A 22182-nucleotide genomic window follows, 5' to 3' on the forward strand; every position below is an offset into this window, starting at 1 on the left:
GTGAACCTACAGCCTTCAGATTCAGGAGCAAAGTACTACCACTGTGCAAAAGATGATCCCCCTTATAGTGACTTAGGCTTAAGGTAATATATCACCACTGGTTACATACTCACATAGTAATGTACACTCAGTAATTTAACATCACAATAACATGCAGTCAGTAACATTTTCCCCACATCAATATGCCTTTACAGTACCATATCCTTGCAGTGACATACCCTCACCCTGATCCGTATCATTTCCTCACAGACCCATACACTTCCAGACACATACAAAACCAGGTTCAAGACAGTAACATACATAGCTTCAGTTACCTCATTAGGTTCACAATAGGATGTGGTGCAGTTGCAGTCATTTGTTACTGACGTGACTGAGTATCCAGTAGGGCAGCTTGCTGTTTCATTGTTACAACTGCAAACACATTCGTATTTGTCACAACACTGAGTCTTTATAACAGACAGTGATCGGTGAAGTGGGCATGTTACAGGCTTGCCTCCACATTGGTTCCTATTGCAGACTGAAAGCAGTAGAACACTTGCATTAGTCTTTATAAGCTGCTATTTCAATCCCTTTAGCATGAATCTTTCTTGGAGACATTCAACAGAACAGATAGAACTTTTATGTGAGAGTTTCCCCACAGCCTTAATTGTACAGTCATGCTCCAGGACTAAATTTGGCAGATGGCTTTCTGTTATGTACCAACTGGTGCAATAAACAGCAACATTAACTTAGCAGTAATCAACATTTCTCCCAATTATCCAATCTGCCACCACAGTGTGTGGTTCATTCAAGTTTATCCAGCAAGTGGTGGACTTCCAGGTTTGCTTCCCAGTCTACGCTAAGTTATCTGACCTTGCAGTGCAGTGGAAGGGGCACTACAGTTAGTTTCAGTACCCTGTGCTAGACAGGAAAAAATTAGTCAGAGTTTCTAATCTGTTATCCCATTACCACTTCACTAGAAGTGGATGCATTTGATAATATGCTGATGACAGAATTGGTAGTGGCTGTGGTCTCCACTGAATAGAGAGGACATGAATTCTCACAGTCACTGTGCATACATGAATAATGACCGCTTGCTTAAAAGTACAGATGGAGACATACCCTAGCATCAGGGTTCTGGAAAAGAAGGAGTTGGAGAGACAATTGTGAAGAAAAAGGGGTGCAATATTAAGAGCAACTTGAAATTATTGTTATCATCACTGTGGCGATTGAGGCTTTTTTTAGTAGCTAGAAAAGCCAATATCAAAAGGAAATTCACTTTGTTTCTCACAACCAAGCTGATTTTCCCTAATTGAGGCTTTTTAAGTTTGTGGACCTTGTGTACTAACATTGTATACTCCAGGGAATAGGTAAAGGAAACCAAAGTGCCTTAGAGAGAAAGAAAGAAGGGGTGAGAGAGAGGGAGTTCAGCAGTTTCAATGTCACATGAACATTCTGATCAGCATCCCTGCCTGCTTTCCATGTTAATAAAATCCCAGAGTACAATCACATGTTGAATACTATTAACTTTCATCAAAACCACTTTAAAACACAAAATAGAATGAGCTGGATGGTTTTTAACTTGTTTTTTGGAGTTAGCCTTCCTTTGTAGCTTTAGGGCGCAATTTTCGGCAGTCTGTTCAGATGCTATGGGTCCTCTGATATGGCCAAGATGGGGTCCTGAGCTGAAAGATTGGTTTAGCCCACTTTTAGGGCAAGGCCCTATCTTGATAAAGGAGTTGAAGCCTGCGCTAGGATTGGCGATCCGTAAGTTTGTTGAGGGCTTGGTTGCCACTTAAAATGCTGGCTAGTGCTCACTCACTCATAGCATTTTGTTGGCTTAAGCTTTGAGCTGCCATTCCTAACAGCAATAATCTGACTGGGGCGGAAGCAAGGCGTTGATGTCCATTTCACTACTTAAAGGGATATTTACCATTTCATATTCATTGCTGCTGGAGCTATGAAGAGAACCTCTGAAAAACATGGTTTTCTGGGACACTTTATCATAGTTTCACCAACATTTGAATAATATTCATTCCACAAAGACTCTGAAGGCTTCACTGAAAAAGAGTTAAGTACTGGACACCTTATAGGAATCACCAGGAGATAGGGAGTGCTTGGACATGAGCATCTTGCTAGCAGTCCCCCTTGATCTGGGTGAGGAATGGGAGGAGGGCATGAGACCAAACAAAGAAGGAGAGAGGGACAGGAGAGTGAGATGGACTCCATCCCCCTTTCTCTGGACCTTCTCCATCAGCACCATAACCAAGAAACTGTCCTCTCCCTCTATCCACCCTGCATACTCCACCCCTTCAGTGGAAGCGGGTGTGAGGAGCCTTCATATACGGCTCCACAAAAAGTGTATCTGATCAGCGTTTGAGTGTCAAACCTGCAAGTTTCTGGTTTAGCACCTCTAGGCAAATTCAAATTATGGTAACCCATAGCCAGGGCCAAAACTGTGTGTTAAATCCAGACTTTGGCGTGCTTTATTAGCATAGCACCCAATTAGTGTCTGTTTTCACCCTTTCAGCAAAATAATCTAACTACTGTTAACTACTCAGACATAATGGAAGAACAATTATGGGGAGGGTAGGCTCACCACAGAAGTTCTAACTGGAGTGTTCCATCTACTTCATAAACATCTACAGTCAACCATCTACCATACACTGCTAGCAACCATCTGGTATGGATGTGTGTTCATTGTAGTCTCACGTTCCAACAGTGCATATTGGGAAATTGTGGGTATGCTGTCCACAATTTCCCACTCCACCCCACTCTGCTCTCCAGCTGGGTGAGGCTCTGTGTGGCACGCACACATTCAAAAACTTTATGTTATAGTCCTAGCTCTGAGCCTTGTTTCCACGTACAAAAGGTAGGAAAGATGTGAAAAATGACCCCTGAAATCTGAACTCATTTTAAAATCCATACCTTATATATTTCCAATGCAAGGAAGTTTCATTTAAAGCAAGGGTTAAATGACAGATGTAATACATCGCACTGACTTGCAAACTTATACTTCCTCTGGTCACTACATGGAGTAACATCAATAGAGCATTTGTGAAGATTTCCTCTGTGTAACATTTCTGGTGAAATCACAAAACAAACAGAAGAAAACTTTGCAAAGGTGTTTACAATTTCCTTTCACACGACACCCAGTGCAGCTGCAATCCTGACATATAGAATGAGAAAAGCTAAACAATTAACGTATCAAAAAACTCACCACATTCATAAATTGGCTTGCATTCGCCTGGATTTTTCAGTGATTGAGAACTTCCATCTTCACATCTTGGGGGATGTGTCAGGTCACAGTCTAGCAAATCACAAACTACAGAAATGTGGAACATCCATTAATATAAAACTATAACTTAAAAGCAAAATAGCACGGATACTGGAAATCTGAAACAGAAACAGAAAATGCTGGAAAAACTCAGCAGGTCTGACAGCATCTGTGGAGAGAAAGACAGAGTTAACGTTTCGAGTCCGTACGACTTCTTTAGAGCTTTCAAGAGTCGTACGGACTCGAAACGTTAACTCTACCTTTCTGTCCACAGATGCTGTCAGACCTGCTGAGTTTTTCCAGCATTTTCTGTTTTTTTGTTTTAGAACTATAATTTATTCTTTATTACACTTTAATTAAACGAAAGCACTGCATGAACAAATAGCACAACAGCTTCAGCAACAAAGTTCTCCAAAAATATTTTGTCTTTAAAATCATATCATAGGACAATGACATATCATTGCATAACACATTTATCATAAACTTCTCTCTGCACTACTTTAGTAAGGAGTGAATATCAAAGGTTCATATATTCGTACTCAGTAGTGAAATTAAAAATTATCCCATTCCCTTGGCCATATATAAACTCTGGTTAATCTTTGATATCTTCCAATTCTTGTGTAAAGTCATTGACCTGAAATGTTAACTCTGTTTCTCTCCCCACAGATGTTGCTGACCTGCTGAGTGTTTTCTGGAATTTCCTGTTTTTATTTCAGACCTCAAGCATCCATAGCATTTTGCTTTTGTATTAGAAATGTTGTGCTTGTCCTTTCTCTGTCAAAGATTTGCAGAATGAGTCATATGTCAAGGATGTGGCCAAGTTCTTGGATAGCATATTGCAGTGAGGATCATTTATTTTAAATTTGGAATGGACAACTTGCAAATTCTGTTGAGATTTTAGGGAGGCTTAAATACTCTCATGGTCTTTGTCCTTTCTTACAAGGAGTGCTGCTGTCAGTTCATAACCGTTCAGAAACCAGCAATTTTTAATAAACTATGATCATCATACCAAAGATTTAACATCTGTGTTACCAATGCCTCAAGTATATACCCTTTACAATAACAACCTCCATTGATACAACACATTTAGCATGGTAAAACACCCTAGAGTGCTTCACAGGAACATTATCAAATAAAATTTGACGCCAAGTCATATAAGGAGGTATTATGACCTAAAGGTTGGTCAAAGAGATAGGTGTTAAGTAGCATCTTAAAGAACAGAGAGGTAGAGAGAAGGAGCAGTTGAGTGAGGGAATTCCAGAGTTTAGGCCAAGGCAACTGAAGGGGCTAACTCCAAAGGTGCAAAGATGAAAATGGGCAACGCTTAAGAGGCAGAATTGAAGGAGCAGATATCTCAGAGGCTTGAAGGGTTGGAGATTACAAAGATAGGGAACAATAATGTGGAAAAAGACAAAACTTTGCATGTACAATGAGGGATGACTTCAAAATAACACTACTAAAGAATCTAAGCTTGCCAAGAAAATAATGTGAATGTTGCACTTTCCATCATTCTGTAAACCATTGTTTTTTGTATAAAATTATTAAGAAGTTGTTGTGTGCAGGCAATATATCTTGCTAATGCATTTCAACGTTTGAATCCAAAATATAACCTCAAAATTAAGCACTTTTTGAAACAATTATCTAAATTTACCTTAATTAGTGAGGAAGAAAAAGAATCCATGCATTATATAAATATTGACCATCTCTTTCTAGTGTAAAGACACAAACTGCAGTGGTCTATTATTGCTCAGATATCATAAAGCATTAATGTACTTTGAACACTGCAGCTGAATGCTGGAAATGTCCATACATACCACACACATACTGTGGACAGCACTCATCAGCGTTCCGCTGTAATATTGGTTTTTCACACGGCCCACACACTGGGACTGCAAATAAGGAGGAAAACAGCAGGAAGCATCAATGTCAAAATCAACAATCAAAACAAGCTTCTGCTTTTTAGTCCGATAGATTGAACTTTGTCGACTGCAATATCAGTAAGATGTAGGAAAACCTGTCAGTTCATTGAAGCAGAAATTTGGAGTGTTGAGGTTAATGAGAGTGTGAGCTTAATGAAAATGTGAGGCTAATGATAGTGAGGTTAATGACGGTGAGGTTAATGAGAGTGTGAGTTTAACAAGAGTGTGAGGTTAATGAGGGGGTGAGGTTAATGAGGGTGTGAGGTCTATGAGGGTGTGATGTCAATGAGGGTGTGAGGTTAATGAGGGTGTGAGGTTAATGAGGGTGTGAGGTCAATGAGGGTGTGAGGTCAATGAGGGGGTGAGGTTAATGAGGGGGTGAGGTTAATGAGGGTGTGAGGTTAATGAGGGTGTAAAGTTAATAAGTGTGTGAGGTTAATGAAGGTGTGAGGTTAAAGAGGGTGTGAGGTTAATGAGAATGTGAGGTTAATGAGTGTGTGAAGTTAATAAGGGTGTGAGGTTAATGAGGGTGTGAGGTTAATGAGGGTGTGAGGTTAATGAGAATGTGAGGTTAATGAGGATGCGAAGTTAATAAGGGTGTGTGGTTAATGAGGGTGTGAGGTTAATGAGAATGTGAGGTTAATGAGGGTGTGAGGTTAATGAGAATGTGAGGTTGGAGTGTTGAGGTTAAAGCCAACATGATTCCCAGTTCAGTATGTGTTGTTTGGCCATTTTATCAAAGTGTTGCATATAACTACTTTTTAAATAAGTTAGTGAAATAATTGGATATTGTCATGACCACGGACATACAAGCAAAAGCTGGCTGAGACTCTAAGGTAACCACTTGCTGGAAAATTCTTATATGGATTACTTCACCAACTAGTTCAGAAAGAATGGAATGTCGCACCGTAAAGGTGTGACATGGCCTAATTCAGACGGAGGCACTTCAAAGAAAAAGGTACAATGCAAACTGAATGGTAATCTCCTGTGGTTGCAGAGATAATGGAAAATGATTATCATCTCAGCTCGAACCACATCCTGTTGAGTTATATCCCAGACTGTGTACATGAGCTGAGTTGAAAAGAAAACAGATCTGGGCGAAAGACATGTTTGTTTTTCTCTTCCAGGAATACACAAGGAAAGGAGTTTAAAACAGCCAACTGAAATCCTAGTTGTGTAGACTGGTGTTCTGTTCCGGTGTGTGTGTGTGTGTTGTTAAGGTCACAGGTGAAGAATACTAACTGGGCATCTCTGCACTTGCAAGTTAAAAAAAAACTATTTCTCTCTGATTGTTGGAAGCAAGGCACAAGTCAGCAAAGCCACAGTTGAAAAGGAAACAGGACAACTCCTTTCAGCTAACCTGTAGAACCAAAAATCTCCAACCCAAGTGCTCAACTGCCAAAGTCAGCGCTACCCGAAGCAGCCCAACATAACGGCCACAACATTTCGCTATCTACTCCTCATGGACAAGCCAAAGGACTGATTGGTATATATTTTTAAACTTTTGTTTTTGGACTCAATTTCTCATTTCTAATCTGTGTTTATGTGTATTGCATTTTTATTATTTTTCCTCGTGTTTAGTATCTAATAAACTCACTCTTTCTTTGACTCAAGACAGCCTGGTTCAATTGGCTCCTTTTAAAAAATAAATACATTTGGACTGAAAAAAGGTATCCATGAGAGAAGGGATCCTTTATAAATTAACCTTGTTGCAACCAACCGAGGCAGTTGAATAAAGAAAGGGAGCCGGTTCATCCCTCCTCACCTGGGAGCATAACAATTGTTCCGTTATCATAACAAATTGGGGGAACCTCACCCGGGGACTGGTCTTAACAATATCTAATCATCAAAGTTGAATCTTCTTAAGAAACTGGAGTCCAGGAGTAGGTGCATTTTTTGAAGGACTAGAAAATATCCAGAAAAAGGCCACACAATTGAATTAACCCAATTGAATGCCAAGAGGAATTTCTGGTGATGTGAATTGTGTTTTACCTGTCACAGTGGGACATGGTCTGTTCGTGCAGTTGATCTGCCTGTTGTCTAAACATATGCACAACTGGCAAGGTTTGTCATGTGGTATCCAAGTATCCAAATGCTGAAAAAGAAAAGCAAGATATTAAAAACCCTGCCCTGCCCAATATCATTACATTTTATGCTGAAGGCATTGTTCATCCTGTTGTTACATTGTTAAAAACACAATGTTATCATTTCACTTTGATTTAGTTTTCTTGTCTCTTTCATCACATGCTCTTGCCTTCTATCTTCAAATTCATTACAAAGTGAACTCCTGATGTCACCACGCCACATTTAAATTTTCAGGAAGGTGGGGTGCAGCAAAATCAGCTGCGCACCCGCCGACCTGTCAAGGGCCAATTGAGGTCATTGACAGAGCAATTAAAGTAATTAGTGAACCTGCCCGTCCAACCTTAAGGTTGGCGGGCAGGCCAGGAGCCCTGGCGGGAAGTAGAAAAAGCACAAAACCTCATCCATGGGCAGGATAAGGTTTCATGTAGGGTTTTAAACATTTTAAAGTTTTTTTGGAAATTATGAACATGTCTCAACTCATGTGACATTGTCACATGAGGGGACATGTTAGGGAAATTTTATTTTTCTATTTTGAGCTTTTTCACATTTAGGGCCAATCTCCCTGAGGCTGCACTTAGCCTCAGGCAGATGAGTGTACTCTTTCATGCACATGCGTGAAAGAGCGCACTCTTGATTTTAGGAATCCCACCCCTCCGCCCACACAGGGAGCGCATAGCGCTTCCGTGCGGACGTCACGCTGGGCGGATCTTAATTGGCCCGCCCACGTAAAATGGCGCCGCGCCTCCGATTGGAACCGTGCCCGCACACAACCCCGACGGAGGGAAAAATTCGGCCCATAAAGTTTGTAATAAAAGCCATTTAGCCCATTAAACTGGCTCCTTTTACAGTGCAACAGCCCCACAATCACTATATTCTCTTCATATTCTCTTCCCCTCTCCGAACTTCTGCTGTAAATTGTTGATTATTCTCCAGACAGATTTGTACACAGTTCAAGTTTTTTTTTGTTTGCATTTCTTGGTTTGTCTAATTAGCATATATTTAGAGGTCCAATTAATTATGTGGCATTTGTCTTTTTATTTTCAAAGCCTATTAAGGTGCAGCAGTATATAACATCACTTTCTCTTTCCCCAGTGTCTTCGGAGGCACTACCAAAATAAGAGATGTCTGCTGCCAAGGATCCAATGTGAAGTGTGGTCAGTCTTCAGGTAATTCCAAATGCCAAGGTGGCTCAAGCATCAAGTAGTCTTCACATTTCAGGGACTCAGTTGAAACTTCTAAGAACTCAGAACATCAGAAATGGAACTTGTACATTAGAATAGCGTGATTATAGAGGAGTGTTCATCAAAGTTTTTGAAAATGTCACGTTTTACATCAGACAAATTTCAGAGTTGACTTAGGAAAAGCTTGTTTGAATGCGCACACAGCTGTGTCTCACAAACCTACATGAGTATACACAGATCCCACTATATTTATAACAAAGGGAAAAATTCTTAATCCATCTACCTTTTATTGATTGCAGGCATTTTAATTATAAAGGAACCACAACTAGTGTTCTGACCAAACTCTTTAAGTCCCTTTATCAGCCCCAATCATCATACAGGATATTTTACCAATGGATCTACTTCCCTACCTTTTCCCTTGTAGCAAATTGGTGCTAACGAATTTGATTAAATCATTGGAAAATTCATAGCCAACATTCACTTAATGATGGCAAAAAGGATTGACTTGAAACGCTGAAGCTAATTTTAACCTAACTTGCTGAATGGGATGCCCATGTGATTGGCTCATCACAGATTTTACAACCATCCCAATATTACACTCCACTGACATTCATGGAGAGAAAAACCAGGTTGAGTGTAAAACCAGCTTGCACCCAATCCCATCAGTTTCCTAACTGGGTTTAGGTTAAAACTGCCCCCAGCTAACTGTCCCTCTCATCAAGCTTCTGTGTGACCAGCTCAGAATTCCTAGCATTTTATTTTTTCATTTCAGATTTTAGCATCTGCAGCATTTTGGTTTTGTTTTTGGTTGGTTTCAAGTTTCCTAGTTTTACATCTTGAGTGTATATCTGTACCTGATGAAGGGTTTGCTGATCATCAGTACATTGAGCGCACACGTCAACAGTGACACATTTTCCTTTCAACAGCACCTTCCCTTCTGGACAGAAGCAGCCTTCAGTTGGAGAAGTCAGACAAGACGTGGTGTTCTTTTGCACAATGCTATCACAATGGCGGATGCAATCTACCCCACAAGGTTCATATACGAGCGAGCTGGGGCAATGGATAGCTAAAAGTAAGGAATAATACTTTAGGCAGGCAGCTATGGATAAATGCAAATTGTAAAACTTTGTGCTGAATTTTATGTGCCCCCAGTGGGCATGTTTCCCAAGGGGGACATGTAAAATGGGTGGCCACCCATCCCACCACCTTCCCACCCAACCTCGAGCTCAGCCTCATAATAGGCAGGGTGGTGGGGGCTGGGTGGGGGGGCGCCGCTGGAATCGGCAGCCTGCCCGCCATTTTTAAATGAACAATTAAGGGTCAATTAGGCTTGTTATCAAACCAATTGACCCTGATAATCTGCTGCCTACACCATAAATTGTTTGGTGTGGGCAGCAGAACGGGAGCAGGAAGGCCAATTTTTCACATCAAGTTGCTAAAGGGTGGGAGGGAATGGGAATCATGCTTCGGGGGCTTCCCTTTGCCGATTGCGGGGTGGCCACCCCCTTAGGTTGGGCCCCCCCTTCCTTCCTACCTGCACCCTCCCTTAAACCCAGCCCCTCCACCACCCCCCCGTCACCGTCCCTCTCCCTAACCTACCCAAACACTCCCGGCCCAAGATCCCGGATTTATCTGCTCCAGGGATCCAAGGCCTTGGGCTCCTGTCTTCACTAGCAGTCCCAGCAGCGGCCACTGATGGAGCTGCTGGCCAATCGGATTGGTTGGCAGCTCCAGAGGGCGGGTCATTGGGGCGGAAGTCCAACTTGGCCCTTGGTAATCAGCCCTGCAGCACTTCATGGCTGTGGGGTGGGGTGGGTTTGCATGGAGCAAGATTTCAGAGAACCATGGGAAAGGCCCTCTCTGTGATAAAGGGTTTTGCAAAATGTCCTTCTGTATTTCGTTCAACATGTATTAAGAGTGTCCAGCATTTACAGGATAGATTTGGTCATATCTACATACATACCTACAACCAAAACTTAATGTCAATACAATCCAAAAAAGCAGCAATATTAATGTGCAAGAAATAGCCGTGTGCACGTAGTTAAGTGGGACAGGAAAATATATCCTGTGTGCAACACGTTCATCAGCCAAGCTCCATGGTTGGAGTAGTACAGGGATGTCATCTACACTTTGGGAATTCTGGAACCTGGGATAAAGCTCTGTGCCTCTGTCAGCTTGATCCCTCCTGTCCACAGGCAATGTGGTGACTGCAATTCTACTTGCTAATGATAATCAATCACTTGCTTAGTGCATTTGTGGGCACCCTGTTGACTTTTGTCCTGAAATGAGGTGATCAAATTCAGAACTGTGTTCAACCCCAATGAGACTCTACATTGCCAGCACATCTCACAAAGTCAGGTTGGCTGTATAGTCAAAGGAACTGCAGACGTGCAATAGACACATTGCATTTCAACTCAATAGGGCATAATAAAATGGTATGCAGAAAAGATTCAAGATAAAATCTTGGCATATAAGGAGGAATCAGCCATTCATTCTTTCTAGTCTGCACCACCCTGCAATTAGATAATGGCTGATCTCTATTTATCCACCCTTCCAAATTCCTTGATACCTTTACCCAAAAAAAAACCTAACACTCCCAATCCTGAAATCTCCAATTGTCTCAGCATCTACAGTCTTTTGGAGGGGAGTGTTCCATATTATTATGACCCTTTGAGCGAAGTAGTGTTTCCTGATTTCAGTCCTGAATGGCCTGGCTTTAATCTTAAATTATGCCCCCTCATTCTGGATTTCACCAGCTGAGGAAATAGCTCCCCCTTATCTATCCTCTGGATTCCTCTTAATATTTTAATCATACATCTAATGGCAGGGATGGATCATTTTGTGAGAAGTAAGTCCATGCATCACGTGCATTGAGACTTTCTCACATCGCTGCTGGCTGTTTGTCCAAATAGGGCACTTGTAAGATCTATAAAAATGTGCTTACGGCAAAAATCGTTCGACCTCCACTTGACGCAGATGCCCAGAAGTTTGCACCTGAAGCTGTACGCTGAGATGGAGTCACAGATGTCACTGCCGTTACAGACCTTCTGTTGGCACAGTCTGAGGTATGGCTGTGGATCAACTACTTTATGGCATTCATCAAATACTGGAGAGTGCAGAATGTTGCACTCGTCCCCCGGCCTTACACATTCCAGTTCCTTTGACACTTGTTCGACACAACTCTGTGATATCGATTCTTTCAGAGTCCAATCATTTATAAAGGTGAGGCTTTCTTCAGTTACAGAACCATCCCGGAGTTCAAAGTCATTTAACTTTTCATTGTCACATGTTCCTGGATGCAAACAAATTTAAAAAAGTGACCAATGAGAATGTTAATAACAACTTGCCCCACCTTTAACATAATAACACATTCGCTTCACAGGCAAGTTATCAGACAAAATTTGACACATCAGGAGATATTAATATAGGTGACCAAAGATTTAGTCAAAGGGGTAGTTTTGAAAGATGGTCTTAAAGGAGGAGAGAGCGAGGTAGGGAGGTGAAGAGGTTTACAGGAAGAATTCCAGAGCTTAGGCCTAGGCAGCTGAAGGCAATGCCGCTAATGGTAGAGCAATATTGTTTGTACTGATGCACCTGGTGATACATTTTGTAAAAGTTTAACCTGGATTGTACCCTTGAAATGGTGTTTTTGAAATGGTTTGGAATGTGATTGAAGATATTTTATGAATAAAGTATATTTTTGCAAAAAAAAAGCTAATGGTAGAGCAGTGAAAATTGGGGATGCGATTTTCCAACCTCTTTGCTTTCCCAATTATCAAAGCAAAATGACACATTCATTTAAATCCAATACATTATTCATCATAGTTCAAAAAAAGCATTCAGCACATCTAAATTTCATCTCAGCTGTAAACTCTTGGCAGGATGGTAAACTGTGGAGTTCACTGGGATCCCTACACCTGGTGAGCTTCTGATTTCAGGATATTTCATCTGAAAGCAGCATTCAGTTCATGTGAGAGATTAGGAAGGCTGATCTCACACATACTCTTTTAACTGGGTAACAGAATGGAACTTGCAAAGGCCTGGGACAGTGAAAACAGGTGGTTATTGACAGAGGTACATAAAAAATAAATTAGAAAAAAATCTATGAAATGTGGACAAGGATAGGAACTTCAGTTAACTTGCTATTGTAAGTTAGAAAAAACAAAGAAACATACATAAGGGAAAGAAAAGTTCATCAGACCCATTAAGCTCACTCCATTGAATAGATGGTGTAACCTTGTGAACAATGCTGTCACCTCTAATTAATGCTGTCTCCTGGGAGAGGTCAAAGTAACAAAGGAAAAGACCTATGGTATGCGCTGTTGACAGTCTGATATATTTTCCCAGCTCCCAGCCCAACAGTTACATACTCCCAACAGTCTGTTACGTGCTCCCGACAGGTCTGATCTGTGCTCCTACAGGCTCCAACGTATCTGGGGTGTGCTTTTTAAAAACAAGTCATCCCTTGTGTTTTGATACTTGGGAATTGATCGTATTTTTTTAGAAAAAGACACTGTTTACAGGTCAATAATATCTACAAATGACTTGGCAGAACATTGTACATCACACAGCTTTTCACCACTCACCACAAAGTCCAGATACTCTGGCAAAGAACAGGGTAGGAGAAATCCAAAGGCCGAAAAGATTGTTCAATGGACTGTAGACAAGAATTAACCCCAAATCTGGGATATTTGCTACAAAGCTGCTGGACCCATGGTCAATGATATCCATGTTCCCAACAATTAGAGGTGGAAAGGCTAATTTTCCATTGACTGAAACCTAATGGAAAGAAAGAATAGGGAATTGATTAAAATTCTTATTCATGAACAAGATGTGCCAGATCCTACTCCCACCCCGATTTTAATAATATTTTTCTGAGCTCAGAAACGTTTTCTTTAATTGGTAAATAAAAACTATTTACATAGCACCCTATCACATAGTTCAAATCTCCCAAAAGTGCTGCACATACAATGGATAGTTTTGACCCGCTAGTCAAATGGAAAAGATTTGAATGTACTCACTGTCATATTATCATATAACAGAGTCACAGTATTGAACTGCTTTATTTCAACTGATTTGATACAGTTTTCATTGGCGACCAAGTGACATAGGCCCTTATGAATGATTATTTTTGTATCTTGACTTTCAACTTGTAGTAACAAGTAAGAGCAGCTTCCAGTTAATGAGAACTCGCGCCCATCAAAAGTAGAAATCTGTGTTTTTGCAGTCACTGTGCATACACCTGTTAATAGAAGAAGAAAAGGAATGTAATTCATATTATATGACACTTACAGCTTAGAAATAGGCCATTTGGCCCCACTGGTCTATACCAATGTTTAAGCTCCATACAAGCTTCCTCCCACCCTATTTCATCTAATTCTATCAGCATATCCTTCTGTTCCTTTCTACCACATGTTCTACCAGGTTCCCTTGAAATGCATCTATGCTAAACATCTTAATTGCTCCATGTGGTAGTTAGTTTCACATTTTACGCACTCTCTGGGTAAAGAAATGAGACCTAAATTCCTTGTTGGATTATTAGTGACTATCTTATGTTTATGGCCACTAGTTTTGGATTCCACCCAAAGGGGAAACCTTTCCTCTACACCTACCCAATCTAACTCCATCATAATTTTAAAGAACATGACATGGTAAAGAAGAGATCGTCGGGGCTTTTTGTGCTTCAGTTTAACATCAATTTGAAATCTCTCAGCATGAACTGCTTTTAAAATGTTATTTTTCCTTTTAAGCAGCAGTATAGATCTGAGTGACAAGATTGATGGCTCAGGGCCTGCAACAGAGACCAAAGCACATAATGTAGGCTGATTGCTCAATGCTGTATTCTCAGACAATTTTCTAAAGTGCCTTTTATGTCTTCAATGCATCCCAAAGTGCTTCATGACCATTTAAATATTTTTGAAGCACAGTCATCGACCTGCATTTTTGCAGAATCACAGAGACTCTGCAGACCTTCCAAGGGACCCAAAGCTGGAAATCCCATTTCCATTTCTCGCAGATTGCATTTTTGTTGTTAGGCAAAAAAGGGTGGGATATGATTCAAACATGAGAGAAACCCAACTCAGCAGGGCCATTTAAACTCAGTGCTAAGTTGAAACAGATCCCATTTTCGCTGTAGCAATGGTCTTAATCCGCAGTGTGGGAGTTACGAATTTTTAGAATAGACATAAATGCTCTTGAAGGGCAGAGAAGGTCTGTGGAACTGTCATGCTGTGAAGTTATATAAATACCCATCCCTTTAAAAATAAAAAAAAAAGCCTTCTTATGTCAGTAATAGGTGAAAAAAAACCCTTTTCCAGCAGTTACCACAGCTCCTTATTGTCATTTCCATAAGGGTTATCATTGTGTCATTTGTCATGATAATGAAGGCAAAAGCACTGAATTGCATCCGGAAATATTGGACTTTAAATATAAGGCCTGGGTTTTTTTTAAATGCACACAAGCCACTGGCTGGAATGCTGCAGGGTGACTCCCTAACAGGTAGTGGAATCCCACCCTGTTGCCGGATGAGGTACTTCTAAAGACATCCAGAACCTAATTGCTCCCTCCGGTAGAGACAATGGGACATAATGGGAAATGAGTATTGTCTCATCAAGAAATCCTGTGAGCAATGCCTAGACTGGTTTGCAAATTCACTTTCCACTTGGAAACCAACTATTCATCTACCGGAGTTAATTCTACTGGAACCTTGAAATCGACCATTCGCCTAACGAAGTCAATTCTATTGGAATCTTGAATCACAATGGCCGCATATATATATATATATATATATGTATTAATATTCACTTAGCTCAAGCTAAATTTTACTTTTAATCTGTTTGACCATATATGCATGTATTATATCTTTTCTTGCCTTTAGTAGTTAATAGACTTACTCTTACCTTTAACTCAAGAAAGTCTGATCAAATTGGCTCCGTCAAAACAAGAACAATTGGGTCTGGGAAAAAGGTATCCGTGAAAAGGATCCTTTTTGATTAAATGTTGGGCAGGATCTTCGGCTCAGCAAGTGGGGCGGGGCACGCTCACCAAGGCTAAAATGATGCGGGGTGATGTTGGGTGTGTATCCCGAAGTCACTGCATGTCATTTAGATTTTCAATCCAGTGGGCGTGCAGCTAAGTCGGCTATGCACCTGCCGAACTGTCAAAGGCCTATTAAGGCTTGTTAAAAAGCAATTAAGGCAATTAGCTGAGCTGCCCGTCCAACCTTAAGGTTGGTGGGCAGGCGAAGAGCCCAGGCGGCCTTCACATTTTTCATGGAACCTCATCCATGGGTGGGATGAGGTTTCATGAATGATTTAAAATTTTCAGAAAACTTTTTATTAAAATTAATGCACGTGTCACAGCTCATGTGACAGTTTCACATGAGAGGGCATGTCATAAAATTTTTTCCAACACTTTATTAGGCTGTTTAAACTTACAACATGCAAGAGCGCACTCCTCAGGCAACTCAGCCCTTCCGCACAGGGAGTGCACAGTGCTTCTGGGCGCGCGTCACGCTCGGCAGGCCAAAATGGCAGCACCCAGCCAATTGGGGGCGCTGATCGGCTGCACTCCCACCCGTGCCTGCCCGTGCACAAATTCCCTGACGGGGAGAAAATTCTCCCCCTGGTTGCGACCAGCAGCAGGGGTGGGAGTGCTGAATAAAAAAAGAGAGCCAGTTCATCCCTCCTCCACAATTTGGGGGTATCCCAGCCACACGGTGATAAATTAAGGAGTCTCGCCTGGACAACAACTTTGGGGGACCTCACCTGGGCGTTGGTCGTAACACATTATTAATGCTTGGTTGTTCACCAACCTATAATTATCTCAGCAGGAGTTCCTAAGTTCAAAGTTTGATTGACAACTGAAAGAGGTTATGAAAAGATTAGCTGTCTTAGACATGGGATTATTAAAAGAAGGCTATTTGTTTTTACAAGGGATTTGATATTGAGGGGATTTAAAAGTTTTGAATGGACTTTCTTGAATGGGAATTTTTAAAAATATAGTAAAGGCTGTAATAGATACTTAGAACTTTATTTTACTTCACCTCAACGTGGCTCTGGAATCTGCCCAAGGTGGATACTGGGCAAGTTGGCATAGAGGGTGTAAGGGTAAAGGATGGTAGGTAGGTGACATGAGTTAGAATTGAGTTGGCTTTGGGGCTATAAGTGGCAATGGGGGTAGATGCAGGGTATGGTTGGGATGGAGGCTATGACAACCATGGGGGGTGGGTGAAGGGGGGCATGAGTCAGCATGAGTTACCATGGATGGAGCATGGGGAGTGGGTGGGGGAGATGAGGGGGTGTGAGGGGTGAGGACTAATGTTCTATGCTCCTTTTCAAGGAAAGTATGATGGGAGCTTTAACATCTATTCGCACAGACAGACAGGCCTTTAGTTCAGCATTTCAACTGAAAGACAGCGCCTTACATGACATAGCATAGTACTATCTGCTTGGACTATCTGCTCAGTATTTGTTGCAGGCCATGAACACACAATCTTTTGACTTGGAAGTATCTTATCATTTAAAGAGAAAAGGGATATTTTAAGAGAATGGCTCAAATTAATATTGAGCTATAATACAAGAGAGTTCCAACAATCTTTTCCTTAATATGTCAATTTGTATTCTGCTTAGCTATTCATTTCTTTTTATATTACTTGATGTAGTAGTTATCGTAGTCATGTCCTGTTGCAACTGTGGCCTATTTACCATATCCTCCACTAATTCCCCGGAGGCATATGGACCTCAGAAGACCTGACATTAAATAGGGTAAATTTTCATCTTTATCTCATAGGCCTGATTTTTTTGGATGGTGGGGTCTCGCTTCCCTGCCGACTCTGAGTGCCCTGCAGCAATTTCACACTCAAGTGAGCATTAGGCGGCTGCAAGTGGAACTCCTGCCCCCTCACTCGGGAGGAATTCCGGCCTTAGATTGGCCGGCAGCTCTCCGGTCCCTGCAGTGGCAGTGCTGCTGTGGACAGAAGAAGATATGCGGGAGGATGTTGAAGCCTAAGTCCGGGCACTGGAGACCCCGGTAAGTTCAAGGGGTCCAAGGGCAGGGAGGGTAGCGAAGGCCTGGTTGGGGGGTGGGGGGTTGTGGGCTGGGTGGGGGGGGTGCACGAAGGGAGCAAGATTGGGGGAGAGACCGGGGTGGGAGGGAGGTTCAGATGCCACCCGACCTTAAGTGACTTCAGAAGGGGGCTTCTGATGGAGGCGCCACCCTCCTGTCACTCCCGCTTGAGATGTAACTTTTTTCTCTTTTGGGCTTTCCCCATGGAAATTCAATCCTCCCACCAGCCTAAAAATTGAGGCTGGGCCGGAAACTGCCCTTCAATGGCCAATAATTGGCCACTTAAGGGCCTCAACTGGGACAAGGGCGGGCTCCTTGTCTGAGGCCTTGCCCACCCCCATGTAAAATTGCTGTCTGCTTGGGGCAATTGGGAACCCGGAGAGAATCCTGTCCCTTCAATTTCGCGCTCTCCCCACCCCGCCTAAAAACCCACCTGTGGGGGAGTGCAAAATTCTGGTCATAATGTTCATCCCATTAAAACCAATGGAATGAAAACCGATTCTACTATATTCAGAACATTTAACTCCCTGTGTCTCATGGCCTGCATGCACAGAAGTAACTTTTTATATTCGTCTTTTATCTAGTCATCCAGGACCTTGTGCTCAGAGCCGACCCCAGGAATGTTGGCTGCTGCATCTGCTCTCTATGGTCTGGGGGAGCAGTTTTACCTCAGTCTATCAAACTTGCCACCAAGTACAGGGGATGGATTTAACAGCACGGACACAGCTCCCAAAATCCAAATCTAAAGACCAACATATAAGTAACACAAAAGAGAGAGAGCCAGATATAAACAAAAATAGCAGCTTCACAAAATGTTAGTGAATACTCTTTCCTGACATACTGCTGGGGTAAAATGCCAACCAGCACTGTCAAAGGCTGACTTGAACCTTGGATCCAGAAAGAAAAGAAGACTGTTCGACCTGGTACAAATCAGCCTCTGTTCCATCCTCCCAAAAGATATTTTACGATGATTATTTTGATCATGCTACTTACAGGGGCATTCAAACCGACAGCCACATGTTTCCTCAATCTTGATGCTGGGGAGGTTGTTGCTGCAGGTCGGTTTATGTAGCTTCTCACAGTTTACTTTATGATTCAAGGAAAGAACTTCTCCATTTGGTTTGCACATGAAGCTGTGACACTTATCAGGCAATATCCACTTCTCTCCAGCCTGGAACGAATGTAGTTAAATCAGCATCAAATATCAATGACCACAAACAAATTGGGCTGAATTTTACCAGCCCTCTGGAGATGGGCTGGGAGGTGAGAGGCCTCGAAAAATGGCGGCGGAAGGTATCGGGAGGGAAGCTGAACATCTTCCCACTGCCATGGGGGTATTGCCAATGGCAGGACCAGTAGCCGCCCATTGACCAAGGGTGGGCAGCCAATCACTACAATTAATTGGCTAATTAAGGGCCATTTTCCGCCCTGCTATCATTTTGTCGGCTTTGGGACAGGGACCCTGCCACATGGTGAAATCATCTGATGTATCAAGGTAGCCACACAAACGGTTCCCAGGAGTTGGGGGAGCTTTCCATTATGCCTGCTCCATGGTGCACAGAGTGCCCCCCGACCCCAAACTTCCAATGGCAATGGCTGCCAGGGTTCACCCCTCTGATCACTAGTGCCTGCCTGCCTGACCCCGGTACATTAAATAAAAAATCTCACCTGCCTTTTGAGGGCACCTCGACATGGAGGCACCCTTTTCTGCTCCCTGAAGCCTCAGCAGCAGCCATTTCTATCAGGCATTTGATTTGGCCAGTGGATTGGAGAAGCAGGCTGCCATCCTGAATTGAAAGGCAGTCCTGTGGCAGGCTCTTAATTGGCCACTGATAAAATCCACTCCCAGTGTCCCACTGTCTGCCCTCACACGCTCAGGACCTGATTTTGGTCCAGGCAGCAGGGCTATATGTCTTTTCACAAAATCTAGCCTATTATTTCTCTTCAAATCCCAAATTGCAACATCTCTCCAATCAATGCGGACAGAATAAGACGCTAATATTTTTTTAAAATGGGAGAGCCATAATAATCAAATAAAATATTAGCTTTTGATTCTATGTAGACATTGAGATGTAAATTAATTTTGTGTTAGCAGCTAATATAAAAACACTATTCAGCATAAGGGAATCGATAAATTGAACTGCAATCATAGGGTCGTGATTGCTACAACTCTAAGGGAGAACTAGGGGACACGGGTTTAAGCTTAGAAGAGGGAAGGTAGTGTAGATTTAACTGCTTATGGACAGGGCAGATAGCATGGAAAATATCTAAGGGACAACTGGGTAGACATTTGAGGGAGTGGATGAATGAGCGGTATTCATTTTTGATGACCGATCAGATGGGCTCAAGAGTGTTTCAAAAGTCTAGTACTTCACTATATTCTTCATCCTAGCGCAGATTTTCTTCACAACTGCTCCCACTCCACGGAGGCCTAGTGGAAAGGTCATTTATAAATAGCTTCTGGCTAAGTTATCTGGGTGGAGTGGAAACAATTCTGTGGAAATTCTGGATCCTATGTGTGTTTAAACAGTGCAATAGAGCAAATGGAGCTTCATTAGACAGGAGTCTACAGTGCTAGCATTGACACATTCTTCCATATGGTCAAGTATACCTGTCGCCGATTCCCCTTGTCATCAATGCATTCCTGAGGTATAGTTGCTGTGAAAGAGAAATGGGAACTGGAATAAATTCTGTCTGTATTGCTGTAAATAATTCACAAAGAAATTAAGTGTTTTCTTTCAGAAAGTAATTTTTTTCACCCCGAAATTGCTTCATAATATTGATTTATCAGCCTCACCTGCACAGACTTTTTCTATAAACTCATCACTAAGTGTCACCATCATGAGAAGATCTTCCATTTCACCCAGGTGAATGATGTTATTTGGATTTTGCCCCGCTAAGGTTAAAAGTTGTTGGTCGTCATATTTTTGCCCTATTCTTATTGGGATCACTGTAACACCTAACAGAAAAGAGTGACAATAACATGAATTATTATATAGTTCGTCTGAAGGTTGTTAAAACTAAGACTTACTGCATTATGCTTGTCTTGTTTATATAAAATCCTCTTGAGTCAAAATTGTGATTGCTACAACTCCACTACTTTGAAAAGGAGGTGGTGGGATAGAGGTATTGTCACTGGACTGGAAATCCAGAGACCCAGGGTAATACTCTGGGGATCTGCGCTTGAATCCTACCATGGCAGATGGTGGAATTTGAATTAAATAAAAATCTGTAATTAAAAGTCTAATGATGACCATGAAACCATTGTTAATTGGCATAAAAACCCATCTGGTTCTTTAATGTCCTTAAGGGAAGGAAATCTGCAGTCAGTAATTGGTCTGGCCTACATGTGACTCCAGACCCACATCAATGTGACTGGCTCGTAAATGCCCTCTGAACAAGGGCAATTAGGGATGGACAATAAATGTTGGCCCAGCCAGCAACGCCCACATCCCATGAACAAATTTTTAAAAATCAGTAAAGTAGTGCCAAAGTTTGATTGGGCATTCAACACTAAACTGCTGCCTATTTCATTGTATGTTCAATAGAAACAAGCAGACACCAGGTAAAATCAAAGAATAATCTTTCAACATGGCTCAGGGTGATAATTCCGTTTGGCATTGTTTTTGGTTAGGTCGCAAAGTAGCTAGGATGAATTAAACTAAATAGCATCAGCACCAGGTAGCTGCAGATAAATAACGAACATTTCCAGTAGCTAATGAAACAACTTTAATCAGGGATAAAAGAAGAATTCATACAGCACATTTCACAAGCTCAGAACAGCCCAGAGCACTTTACAGCCAATGAAGTATTGTAGACGTATAGTCACTGTTGTAATGCAGAAAATAGCAATTTGAGTGTAGCAAACTCACACAAACAGCAATGTGATAATGACCAGGTATTACAGGTGGAATTTTATAGCCCTGTCACAGTGGGGGGTGGGTCGTAAAATGTGGCGAGCTGTTCAAAAGTCCATTGACTTTGGCGGGATCGTAAAATCCCTCTGGCTTAAAATTCCACCCTATATTTTAGTGATGTTGGTTGAGGGGTATTTATTGGCCAGAACACAGGAGTACTTCCTTGCTCTTCTGCAAAACAGTGTCATGGAATACTTTATATTCATCTGAGAGGGCAGGCAGCTTCTCAGTCAAGCCAAAAGTTAGCTCCCCCAAAAGTACAGCTGTCCGTCAGTACTGCACATTTTGAAAGAGCAGTCTAGTTTTGATGTCGCTATTATCAGTTACAGTGACATACCTGTTATGATTGCTTCCTGTGCTGCCCAATCAACACTGTCTTTAGAGATGTCAGTAGCTAACACAACAGCAATCTTCGGTACACCAACTCGGGCTCCTTTCGCCTCCGTTACTCCATTCTGCACAGTAAAGGAGAGTGCTTTTCCTGTGGCAGATCACAAAGGCATTTCAGGAATACATCTTTATATTTGCTTGCAGTTATTCCAAGTCATACAAAAAAATTCAGAAATCATATTTCTGAAAAATTCAACAATAAAATTAATACCTAGTTGACTTGGCCCTGGCTCCCTTTGCCGGATATTGTCAATCAGATGTAAAAGATTTTCCTTCTCTTGATTTTCATCAAAAGTAATTTCCAGTGTGTTGGTCTTCCCATACTGCAGGATGGAGATATGAGTGGCACCTACTCCTACAATAGGAAA

The 22182-nt window shown here is 41.8% G+C and overlaps 1 protein-coding gene across 1 annotated transcript in view; it reads right to left on the reverse strand.

Moving 5' to 3' along the window:
• Nucleotides 1-22182, reverse strand: part of vwf (von Willebrand factor) — a 119283-nt gene that overhangs the window by 33031 nt on the left and 64070 nt on the right. The window contains exons 30-42 of the mRNA XM_078553539.1: nucleotides 22026-22169; nucleotides 21762-21905; nucleotides 20305-20466; nucleotides 20119-20165; nucleotides 18501-18678; nucleotides 13463-13683; nucleotides 13028-13220; nucleotides 11386-11733; nucleotides 9296-9507; nucleotides 7168-7270; nucleotides 5071-5145; nucleotides 3200-3304; nucleotides 315-517 (exon numbers count right to left, since the gene is read on the reverse strand). Of these exons, the coding sequence (XP_078409665.1) occupies nucleotides 315-517; nucleotides 3200-3304; nucleotides 5071-5145; nucleotides 7168-7270; nucleotides 9296-9507; nucleotides 11386-11733; nucleotides 13028-13220; nucleotides 13463-13683; nucleotides 18501-18678; nucleotides 20119-20165; nucleotides 20305-20466; nucleotides 21762-21905; nucleotides 22026-22169 (2135 nt within the window). The remainder of the gene's footprint in view (nucleotides 1-314; nucleotides 518-3199; nucleotides 3305-5070; nucleotides 5146-7167; nucleotides 7271-9295; nucleotides 9508-11385; nucleotides 11734-13027; nucleotides 13221-13462; nucleotides 13684-18500; nucleotides 18679-20118; nucleotides 20166-20304; nucleotides 20467-21761; nucleotides 21906-22025; nucleotides 22170-22182) is intronic.

The sequence above is a fragment of the Cetorhinus maximus genome, chromosome 12 (assembly GCF_964194155.1).
Source record: "Cetorhinus maximus chromosome 12, sCetMax3.hap1.1, whole genome shotgun sequence".
Classification (NCBI taxonomy): domain Eukaryota; kingdom Metazoa; phylum Chordata; class Chondrichthyes; order Lamniformes; family Cetorhinidae; genus Cetorhinus; species Cetorhinus maximus.